Source organism: Zonotrichia leucophrys, chromosome 1A (genome assembly GCF_028769735.1).
Source record: "Zonotrichia leucophrys gambelii isolate GWCS_2022_RI chromosome 1A, RI_Zleu_2.0, whole genome shotgun sequence".
Taxonomy (NCBI): Eukaryota; Metazoa; Chordata; class Aves; order Passeriformes; family Passerellidae; genus Zonotrichia; species Zonotrichia leucophrys.
Genome location: NC_088170.1, coordinates 49,560,830 through 49,573,029, shown reverse-complemented (window position 1 = coordinate 49,573,029; position 12,200 = coordinate 49,560,830). Strand labels below are relative to the sequence as shown.

Below are 12,200 nucleotides of genomic sequence, written 5' to 3'. Positions count from 1 at the left end.
TGGATCTCTACTCCACTGCAGACCTCTGTGGACTGCAGGGGACAGCCTGCCCCACCACAGTCTTCATCACACTCTGCAGGTAACTCTCTGCTCTGATGCCTGAACCACTTCCTCCCCCAGACCTGGTGTCTGCAGAGTTACTCCACTCATACATCCTCACTCCTCTCTCTGGGTTGCACAATCACTTTTTTCCCCTTTTTAAATATGTTATTCCAGAGTTGCTACCACCATCACTGATGGGCTCAGCCTTGGCCAGTGGCAGGTCTGTCTTGGAACTGGCTGGCAAGGACTGTGTGGGACATGGGGGATGGGGAAGCTCCTGGCAGCTTCTCACACAAGCCACCCTAGTAGCCCATCCCAAAACCCTTTCTGTTCAAACCCCAATAAAATAAAGCATAAAAATAGGTTGCTCAATGTGGGAATAAAAACACTATTACAAACCCAAGACTTTATTTTGGTGAAATATATTTGTCTTTAGCATTGAAACATACCAGCAGGGATTAAATTCAGGTCATTAAATTACTTCTGTGCAAGTTTGTGAATTTCAACCTGACAGTTGTCAGCAGTTTAAAAGTTAAGTTATTTCATAACTCCTAATTTTAGTAAGCTTATCACTGGAGATAGGAAGCACTACACAAACAAGCCACCACATTTTTTGCACAGTAGACTAGACTGAAAAGAGACAGATGCTTTTTTAAAAATAAATTTCATTCAAGATGTGTCCAGTTGTTTATAGGCCTGGGATCTAGTGCTAAAGTCACTCTGCTCAGCAGTGTATCCCCTGAGTGTGAGATGCAGTATTACATTGTGTTTGGCAGCAGTGTAAACTATTCTGCAGCAGTAAAGAGCGCAAACGATTTCAAGAGCCCTTTGCTTCTAACACCAAATGTTCCTTTGCTTCAGAGCAGTCATTGCCCACGGAAAGCGTCAGAATTATTGATGAAGGGACCCTGAAAAAATCTCAATACAACACTATCAGAGTCTTCCACATATACTTGCTAAATGCGCAACCCAAAACTAGTTTAGAATCTGAGATATTCAAGCAAAGGTTGATCACTTGCTGGCCAGCGTAAGCACACATAGCATAGGGTGAAGTCATCGGAACTGTGTTAGGTCACCTGTTTCACAGCGTTCCTGACATCCCAGAATTTTTTAAACAGTGTTCTCAGATGGCCCTTGCCCACCACAGCAACGTCACTCTTGTCCCCTTCTCCTTTTGCCCCTCCTTCCTCTCCTCTTATCTTCTCTATTTCCTGTTCTCTCGCAGTGCCAGCAGCTGCTGGCAGCCCTTCCTCTCCACTTCCCTCCCTCCCTGTTCCTAAATCCAGCTAATGTCCCAGCCCCCCTCTTGTGCTCTCTCTCACTTCTCTTCCACGCATTCCAGCCAAACACTTCCTACTTTCCATTTCACTTGCATCGTGGAAGAAACCCAGAAGAGAGACTCCTCTTGCTTTATTTTGTAAGAAAACTCCATTTTCCATCCCACGTGTGCTGCAGGGGTGAACTGAGGACATGTGGGGAGTACAGAGGGGCTGCAGACCGGACAGTATCTGTTCCGGTTCCTTTTTTGCTGGCGATTACGGCTTCCCCCGCTCCCGTCCCTTCCCGCGCCGCCCGGGCCGAGGGTCTTGCCTTGGATGTGGCACCACTTTGTGTGCCCCCTCCTCACTAGCAATTACCACACTTCTATTATGCCAGGAAAACACACTTTTCTTTGTGGAAGCAAAGCCTCCCGCAGTGTCACCTCAAGTATTTTTTACGAACATTACGAGGTTCTGCCTCAAGCACCCAGCAGTGGCCCCATTCCCCTGCGGCCAGTACTCCACGGCCAGCATCCCAGGGCTCTCCCGCTGGCACATCTGCTGAAACAGGCCTTGGCCCCGGTGCCCTCCGGGCCCGAGGGACGAGGCACAGGGGACAGGGACCAACCAGCCCCGAGGCGTCCCCAGGGGCTCAGCCCGCCCGCCTGCAGCGGGATGTGCCAGGCAAGATCCCGCCTCAGCCGTGATGCGGGAGGCGTCTTCCTCAGGTCTCTGGGGAAGGACTGCAGTGTTTACAACGCTCTGGTTTGGCAGTGACGAATATTCAACAGAGCACTGATAGCAGTATAGCAGAGGGAAAAAAAACTAAAAAGTTCAGGCAGTGGCAGTGACCTGGGTCATTTCCACAAAACACAAAGGAAATGGCCCGGAGCGGCTCCACGAGGCCCACGCAGCCTCCGGCTCCCACCGGGCGCCGTCCCCAGGCTGGGGGATCAGAGGGCACCGCCAGCCCTCACAGGCAGAGCACAGCACCGGCTCCTCCGGGGGCTTTTCTTGGGGCACTCCGGGACACGCAAATGCCGCTGGGGCAGCTGCAATCCGGAGCCTGCTGCCGCAGTGCTGGCAGGGACCGAGCAGGACACGCACCTACCTGGGCCCCAGGCCCCTGCCCACCGCCCGGGCGCTGGCTACCGGCGCTTTTATCCATTTTTATGTGGTTCTAATGCTCCCGAAGAGCCGCAATGGCGTCTCTGTGACACAGAAGCAATTCAGCAGCCTAAATTTAACAGCTTGACCTGTTGTCTAATCTGGTACTATTTAATAATATGAAGTATCTCCACACCTTTTAGGGTACTTGCTTGAGATCCATGCTTAGCGTTGCCAGATTTATTTTCTCTGCCCTGTCCTTCCATAGCTATTTGCAGTCCAGGTTACACAAGCAACGCATCCTCTGTTTGTTTGCCAAGCCAGTGCAGTGTAGGGTGGGTTGTCAGCTACACAGAATTTTTTTTTTAAATCTAGCCAACTGCATGCTTGTAGCAAGTGATTCCATACTTTTTTCCAAAGCTTTCTACAAGATGCCTTGCATCACTGGACATGCTGATCTAGTTACTACTAGATGTTTTTCAGAATTTCCAATATTACACCAATAACAGTCATGTTTATATATTTAAAGAGTCTGCTGGTTTTCATAAAATGTTTCTCAATCATAAAAATGAGGTCTGGGCAAGGAGTTCGTACAAGAGAAGCAGCATACAATAGATGAAAATAAGCTGTTCACATATTTCCACGTTTTATGGTTCTGATTTTTTTTGGCATTCCTATGATTTTAATGTACAACAGACTCAGACACACAAAAAAAAAATGGATCCATACCATTTAAAAAATTTGAGAATAATTGTAAATGGTCAAATGTTCCCATGTCCCAACAATTGTTTTAGCTCTTCCTCAGTTTGAAGACTTGGACTATTTGTTAGGAGGTCAGTTTATTACAGATTCAATGTATCCTACATGAAAGGGATTGCTAAGAACATCTGCAGCCCATGTCATACCTAGAAAATGATGTGTTTGTCTCCACAGAAATTAATGAGGCTTTACAGCAAGGCTGAGATTTCCCATGTGATTTCGAATGAGACCTATGTCAGCTTTGACATGATATATGTGCTCTTACAGCTTACAAAATATTGCACTTAGCTGAGTCACTGACCTCATTTTAAGGCAATTGGCTGTTACACAGATGATCCACAGCCTTTTAACAACTGGTCCAAACAAACCAGAATGGGCTGTAAAGTAAATAAAAATGCATTAAAATGAATTTTGTAATTTTGTTTTCACTTTACAGAATAACATGAAAAACACAAAAGAAAACAAATTGAGCTCCATTAAAATTTATTAAAGATTTTTTTAAAAATTGTATCAAATGTATACTCCTTTGATGTCTTAACAAACAAGATAAAAGGCTCAGTTTATATAATATAAAAGCTGAAGAATTATGTAACCATGCTTTTGAAACTGAAAATAGACATCCATTTTCAGAGTTGCAATTCTTAGTTCAGTCTGTCTGCAACTTCCAGCGAGCTGTGAAGTTCTCTATTAAAAAGAAAATGTTTTGACATTTCCCTTGAAACCGGTATATCCAATTCTAGGTTATGAATGTATAAGGATATAATTGATTCTACTAGTCTCTGAAGCTTTCCTCTATTGTACAGAATTTCTGGGTTGTTCCAAAACTCTAGAATTTGGTCAGTAACTGAATCTTATGATGTATAATTACTGTTTTTGTTTTGGCCAAGAAGAAAAGAGTGAAGATATTTCAAGTTGAGGAGAACAAAACAGTTCCTTGGCAGCTCTTTCAAATTCCAAGAATATTACATAATTCCATAAATATTGATGCATTGTGTATGCCTGGAAAAGAAGCAAATACACGGTTTGAACTGTTGCCATAGAATTTCACTGACCATCACTTCAACTGCAGAAACAAAATTCTCCATCCTAACATAATGGCTCTACTCATGTCAGCCTAAGCTTCTCTCAGGAAAGAACTCAAAAACTCTGAACCATCTTTTCAGCTACCCAGTTCTGGTGTCATTAGTCCCACATTAGCTTGTGTGGATTACAAGCAGCCACTTTTCACACTGAGCTAGCCAAGGCTGTCAGAGACTTGGTCCAGTAGGTTCAAATAACTTGACTGCAGCTTATTTTAACCCCACTTCTTCCTGCAGGTACTGAGCAGCTGCAAAAGAGGTGTATGAGCCACTGTGCAAACCAAGAGGCCTTTGCATGAAAGCAGAGTGCAACAAAAATACCTCAAAGGAAAACTGGCCTTATAAAAACAAGGACAGCACCATTAGCAATATTTGCAGGCAGCCTAAATTCCCATTTAGCTAGCAAAGGAAGTCAGCATCTACTTTTGCTACTAAATACCACCTAGCAGAACAACATTACAAAAAATACATGAATGGGACTCCCAGAAAATACTGCACTATTATTGAATAGCATCAATAAGAAGAATGATAATAAAAACTTAGCATGTGGTTCTAATGCCCCAAGCCACTCATTTATGGGACTATGCAGATGTTTATTAGCTCCAAATGTGACTTCTAAATTCCTTTTTGTGTTTGCATAAGAGCTCACAGAAATAGTCAATTTTTCATACTACCATTATATTTAAAAGTGTGCATAGCTGCTGTATCAAGAAGTAAGAGAGAAGTTAATTTCCTGTTTCACTTTCTGGAGGACATTTAAATGTGTTTGCATTATGTTTTGTTGAATTTCCTAATCAGAAAGGACTGGGTTGTAGAATGAAATGGCTGGAATGTAGTTCTGCTTTGGATTGTTTGTTGGATAAATACAGAACATGCAATTAGATTATTGGCATTACTTTGATGGCTGTCTTCTGATGATATTATAAATCCAAGAGCAACACTGGAGTTATTTGCACAGTCATCACCGTCACTGAGCTGTGAGTGCAGAGCTATTTTATCAAAATGCTTTTTGCTTTATGCCTGCATGTAGTACATGGTACCAACTGCCCTGTCTTGAGAACAGACAATGAGCCAATCCTACCACTTACCAAAACACCTCGTTTTGGAGGAAGTTGCAGTGAAGTATAGGAGTGAGATTCTGCCTCCATTTGCTCCTCATGTGTCCCTCTCAAAGCTCCCTTCCTGCAAAGCCTCCACCCTGCCCCGTTTTTCCTGACTGCTACCACAATAGCCTTGCCCTTTATCACCAGAATATCTCTAGCTATCTGCTCAGTAAAAATAGTTGTTTCCTTAGTGCCGTTTCATTTTACATTACAAAAGGGGAAAACAAATGTCCTGCTTTCATAGGGGCAATGTGAATGTGGTATCATTACAAGGAAATCAGTCATACCATACCCTCCTATGTTGATTGCTTGCTAGTTGCAACAAGTTTCATACTAGCAAAATTCTTTGTTCTTTTGTGAAAAGTTCTCATTCCCCTACTTATTCTATAAAACAGCTTTTAAGTTAAATTTATTTAGAAATGTATCAAGCCTTAAAAATGGATCAAACCTTATTATGCATAATGCAATCTTTTCTATCCAGAGCTCTCACCACACTCCATTCTGCATAATAGCAAAAATCATCTTTTCTCATTCTATCATCTAGCTTCAATTCTCCTTTTTCAGATATTTACATTTCAAAAGTTCTCATTAGCTTTGTCTTCTTTTCTTTCCACTTCCATTCTCATCTCCCTTTCTCTTCCCTTGCACAAATTCAACCATCTCTGTACACAATCTGTTCTGTACTTTCTGAGGTAACTGTTATTCTGCAGCTGCAGTTCCCTACTCTCCTCCATCTGCTTCCTTTCCCTTCTTCCATAACAGACTCAGCTCCTATCTCCTTTGTTGCCTGCTTATTCTTTCTGAAGCAGGCATATTCCATTAAAAAATACCAATAGAAAAGGAGATGTGTCTTTAGAGGAAGAAATTCACTAGAATTGTTTTTAATGTCTGCATTACTTAATGATGAATTTTGCATTAGACACAGTCTAATTTCCATTGACTGTGAAGTCCAGCTTTCTGCCTCTGACAGAGTGGAGCACTCAAGTAAAGAGAGGATAATTCCACTCTGGATGTCCAATGTTCTAATGTTCTAGTAACGTTTTCTCAGCTTTTCAGTAATTTCACTGTCAGTTTTCAAACATAGATGCCTGGCCCAGTAACCTATGCAAGATGTTCAACTGGATCTTCCTCTAGACATTGGTTAAGACTAAACCATGACGTTTCCCTTTTTTCCCCTTCTTCTACACAGTATCTTTCAGATATGGCCACGTCAGGCTATCATTATCACAAATCTTTCATACTGTCCACTCCTAGGAAATTATACCCTATCCTGTTTGTTCAAAATGAAGCCATAAAAAGCCTTTTCTTATCCTTGCTGTTTCCTCACTTCAGTATAGCTCCTCTTTGAGATATGTCTTTTACACAAAACATAAGTGGCAGGTTCAGGGCCTTGAAAGGAAGACCGCTTTTTTTGACACACCTGTGGTATTTCATTTATTTGGATGCCAGCCTAACCCACTCATCAAGTTCTCACATAATCAGCTGTGTATCTTCTCTGTTTTCTTGTTCTCAGCTGGCCTAAATAGCCAGGGGATATGAAGCAAAAGTCTGGTGAGTATCCATAAATAATCTCCTTCAGAACCCAATTTAAAATGGGAAGTTTTTTGTTTAAATACATTCACAATAGCTGGAAAGCTAGTATGCCCAAAAAAGTGCCTATCACAGGAATAATAACTATAAAAGGTGATTAATAATTTCCTCCTCCTTTTTCTCCATCTGTGGAAGAAATAAGGAAAAGAAAGAATCTTACTTTCCAGGACCAAGCAGAAATTCCCATTGTGGTGAACCATATGCCAGTATGGTGAACCAGGCTCACAACTTGAGCCTGGATAAAGCTTAATGGCTTGGGAATTGGACCTTTTAAGAAAAAAAGGAAAAGTGGTTTTGGGTCTTCCTTGACTGGGAAGGCAACTCAACACCAGGTATCTGCCCTCCTAGAAGCAGTACAGTCTAAATTCCTTCTACCCAGCAGAGGTACACCATCTACCTGGGCAAAATTACTTGTGGGCAGAGACATCTAAATTGCCTCTGGCCGAATTAATTCTGTGAGTGGAAGCACAGCTTAACTAGATAATTAGCTCTTCTCAAAACTGGCCAAGAAGCAGAGTTAAATTACTTAAGATAAGTGTAACAGTATTACAGCTGGCTGGCAGGTACCAAAAGTATTTCTGGCACAATACAGTGCCAGGAAAACCACACGGAGAGCTTGTATGGGGTTTTTTGTTGTTGATACCTATTCCATTTTGATCCTACAGCACCAGCTCTTCTTCCTACTACATATATTCACAAATATTTAATCATTCCTGCCCTGCTAAACCTGCAGACATCTTTCTGCTGGATGTGATATCAATCTCTACTGCCTTTACTGCTGGAGAATCAGAAATAGGCCTTCTATTTTTCATGCTTCAGATATTAACATTTAATTTTGTACTAGAAAATGTTGACCTCTGTTTCTGTGAATTTAAAGCTTCAGGACAAGATCTCAGTCAGCTTTTTAAACTGTGTGATACCAGAGAGAGAAGTACTATGAGCTCTGCCTGGTTTTCCAGGCTATGAATGGAATCTGCATTTTTGCAATTTTAAAAAGCTTGCACTATGTGCCCAACGGGAAGAGCTCCATCTCAGAGCACCCTGGATGACACATTTACAGATGTAATTGACAATGTCTATCCCCATGCTTCTTCCACACTTGTCTGTAACTCTCCAAAATTAGGTGAAAGTTGATATCAGAGATCATCAGATACCAGAAACTGGCAAAGCTGGACTTTCGCTAAGTCCTTCCTTTGCTTCTAGCATATGGACCATAAAAGATGCCAGGGTTTTTTTTGTTTGGTTTGGTTTTGTGGGGGTATTTTGAGGCACTTAGTTCTATGCATACTCTTAATGAAGAAATTATTAGATTTTGGAAGAGCATTTTTCCCCTGTAATAACAATCAGAACCAAATTCTCACAACAGGCTCACAGTACTGGAGGTTTTCTGAAGGAAGCAAGAACAAAACCTGCCCCTACGCAGAAGAGAATCTGCAGTGTGACATGCTATCACTCAAAACCCCTAAACACTATGTGCTACCTAAAAAATACTATCTCCAGCAGGGTCTTATTTTCCTTAAAATTTATTCATGAACTTTGATTTCATAAGACATGCTGCAGTGTTTGCTTTAAGTCACTGTTTAACTGTATAATAGATTCTTTTTAATGCATTTAAATTTTCTTGCTGGACTATTTATTGAATAAGAACACATGTATGAATAGTTAATTACAGATGTGAATAACCATATTTTAAAGTATTTTTCCAGCTTCATACATGGAGATTTTAACCAGAGCTTTAATGAAAAGTTGTTTCCAAACTAGCTCCAGTCAGTGGGCACGTGACTGTAAAATAAAACAGTGTAAAGTTTCAGCAGTGACATCTTAGATGTTACTGAGTGCCCAATAAAATCAAGCCAGATAACAGTTCAGCTATTCGAATAAGAAGTGGACGAAAACACACAGTTCAAGAAAACACTTTCAAAGCAAAGTGGTAGAGATTTTTGGCGAGTTTTGTCTTTTCTGTTCTCTGAGATTATTATTCAGCCCACACAACCAGCAGAGAAAGTTGGGAAACAGAGAGCAACTTAGAGTGACATCCCAACATGTGCAAGACATTTTGTTCATCATGCTCTAGAGGAAAAATTCAAGACAAACAGGGAGCCAGCTATGGGTGGTCTCAAGAACTTGAAAAGGAATGTGTTAAGGTAGCACAGCCCTGGAAAACATATCTGTAAGGGCTAATATATACACATCTGTACTACAGGTCCAGCATGTGCATGTCATAGTCACAGTCAACCACTTATGCTGGAGAGGAGTAAGTACAGCATGTTGTGAAAACAAAAGCTTTCTTCTCATTTCTATTGGCCAGCACACTAAGTTGGATGTCAATCTGTAGTTTTTTCTCAGGCAATTTACAGAAGAGGACACTACAGAGGTTTTCAGCGAAGCAGCACACTAGCAAATACTTGGCCATTATTTCACCAGTTCTTGCAGACATTGAGTACCCTAAGGTATGAAATGTTCTTTGCCATTACAACAGCAATGAGTAAAAAGGAATGGACTGTTTCTATAGATGTAACAGAATGTGTCAGCTGTGCTTATTTCCATTTAAGTTGTAATTATTTACGTCATATTGCAGATCAGATGTGAATCTGGGTACCTAGTGTACTAAAAGGTCATTAAAATATAAAATTGTGACAAATGCAGCATGTGCTGTAAGAAAAACACCCAGTATTTTAAGAGTTAAGGTTAAAGAGCTCATGCCACAGTTATTCCCCATATCTGTTTTTGATTGTTGCAAAAGATGCACTTTACAGCTGCTCTCCTAAAATCAATATTGCTGACCTTTTAGACTATGAACTCTGTCTAATCAAAGAAGCAGCCTGGTACTTTTTAAATTTTTTTTTTTAATATTTGAACTGCTTTATGTGGTTGCTGTCCGTAATTTGTGAGGTCACAAATCTTTTAGAGTTCTGCTAAAGTTCTATAGAAAATGTTAGCATAATTATAATTTCAATGTGTGCTATCTGCTGCACTGTTAGCAGCTTCTCTATAGGACTGAAGGAAACCTGAAACATTTGTGCTAGTGCTGATCACAGATTCCAGAGTAAAAATAACTACCTCAGTCTGGAGACCATTTAACAAACTACATTTTCCAACAAAAATAACAGCGTCTCCATTTGTTAGGTTTTAACACCCATCCTAGGAACCCTATACAAAATAAACATGAAGTCAGGTGACCTATGAACAAAGTAAAATTTGTGGGACAGAGATTCCAAAGTATACAGTGTGATTTGAAAATATTCTTTTATTTCTCAAATGCAGTTTTGCATTTGAGATGCTGAATTTAACTTTTATTTCTCAAATGCAGTTAAATTCAGCTTCTCAGCAGAATCCCAGTAAAGTTCAGCGCTGACAAGCAGCTAACTTTAATACAGGGCAGCTGCAGTCCCTGTGCCAGTTAACAGCCTCAGTCACTTCCATGAAACCCCACTGGCTCCTGATTTACGTGCCTGTACTGTAAAGCCTCTAAACCAATTCCCAAAGCCAAAATAAAGCAAGGTCTGTGCAGCAAACTGAAATCTTCCTGGAGTCACAGAGCAATGCCATATTTCAGTTGAAGATTTCAGGATTCCTGTGTTAATAACAGCACACTGAGGAGCTGGTAATGGGAATGTGCTTGTGCATATGCTGCTGTCATTAGATCACCCATTTGTTTGTATACAGATCCCAGACTTCCAAGCTTAGGCTAATTTTAGCTGGACTCAGATGATCCTGCCAGACTTGCTATCCCTCGCTTTGCTAATTATTGCTCAGCACTCTGCTCCAGCTGACTTACCTTTTTCACTGTCTCTGAATTGCTGCCAGGGAGGAAGCAGTGAATGGTGCTTGGGGAGACCTCCTTGTATCTTCCTCGCTGTGTTTTAGCCAGTTTGTTGGGTGCAATCCCATTAACAACTGCCGAAAGGATGCTGCTGGTCATGAGAGGAGTCAGGGTCTGGCAGAACAGACAGAGGGCCACCACTAAGGCCAGCAGGAAGGGACGAGGGCGACAAAGCCTGCGGCATCTGGGGACTTGCCCACACACCATGGCCTCTTCGCCCACCTCACTCTGCTCTTTGCCACATTGCAGTTGCAGTCCAAGCAGCCACGTCTTGCCAGGGTAAAAAACGTCAGAGGCACACTTTACCCAAAACTAGCATGAATTTTCCCATTTCCTCTGCTGAGTGTTTTCCTGGTGCCAGGCAAGAAGTCACAAGTTCCAGAGGAGCAGAGATTTGGGGAACACCTTCCCATGGAGTTACTGGAACAACCTGTGGAAAAACAGCAAGTGAGCAGCAGCAAACAGCAGCACACCATGGGGCATCCTGCAGGGAGCTGTGGAGAGCTCTTGCACTCCATGCTCTCAGGAAAACAAACCTGCCAGCAGACAGGTGAGGAGCAGAAATCTTCACCCCCTTTGCAAAAGGAACTACTTACTCAGCCAGACAATAGTATGCAAGAAAGCAAGAGGTTAAAGCTTAACATGTCCTGTCCACAGCTGAAAAAAGTAAGAGAGTGTACCAACTTTGTGAACAATCGTTTGCTGTTTTTTCTCTCTTGCATTCTCAATTCCCACTTTGTTTTTACAGTTTCCTTCATTCCAGTCCTTTTAAATTTCCTTCTTCCTGTTAGAAGGCACAGCTTTCTCTCTAAAAGTGATAATTTATCTGAAAACTGACAGACTATGAAGATTTTAATTTGCATTTGTTTTGTCCAGATTGCAAGTTCAAAGTTAGGTTTACTTACTCGGTTCTTACCCTGTTTGAAGTTTTCCGTTCTCCTCTAATGGGCTGCTGATTAAAACCACTTGGAACAACCCTGGCTCATGATCCCAGCTCGTCTCACACACTCAGGAGGCAGGCACACGCACATAACACACACCATCTGAAGCCAGTTGGACCACAGACTTCATATAAATAAGGGCTGGACTGCTCAGAGGGTGGAGCTAAACTGGCTCAGCTCGGAGCAGGCTCAGGATTTGGAGGCACAGCCTGAAGTCTGGATGGGGAACAAGAGGTGTCCTTGCTCACGCTGCATGCCTTGAAGCCACCATCACTGCAATTTTTAGAAAACTGCTGTTACAGTGATTAGCCTAATTGAAACAATATTAATACCTTTCAGGGAGAAGCACCTGCAGTATTTTAATCCAGATTAACAAAAAATGTTGTAAACTAAGAAGATTTACTTGGACATAAACATTGCTGACAAAGCAGTTGTCAGTAATTTTCCATAATAGATATAATATCTCATAGCAGAATATAAATAAAACTTCTTGCTGA

At 41.6% G+C, this 12,200-nt stretch overlaps 1 protein-coding gene across 2 annotated transcripts in view; it reads right to left on the bottom strand.

Annotated features, from left to right (window-relative positions):
• The window catches only part of CPED1 (cadherin like and PC-esterase domain containing 1), a 141,151-nt gene extending 129,363 nt beyond the window's left edge, over window positions 1-11,788 (bottom strand). The window contains exons 1-2 of one of the 2 annotated variants that reach the window (XM_064702711.1): window positions 11,668-11,788; window positions 10,718-11,192 (exon numbers count right to left, since the gene is read on the bottom strand). In XM_064702711.1, coding sequence (XP_064558781.1) covers window positions 10,718-10,969 — 252 coding nt within the window. In that variant the 5' untranslated portion in view covers window positions 10,970-11,192; window positions 11,668-11,788. The remainder of the gene's footprint in view (window positions 1-10,717; window positions 11,193-11,667) is intronic. The other variant, XM_064702710.1, reaches the window with a different exon arrangement.
• Window positions 11,789-12,200: the final 412 nt, after the last annotated feature.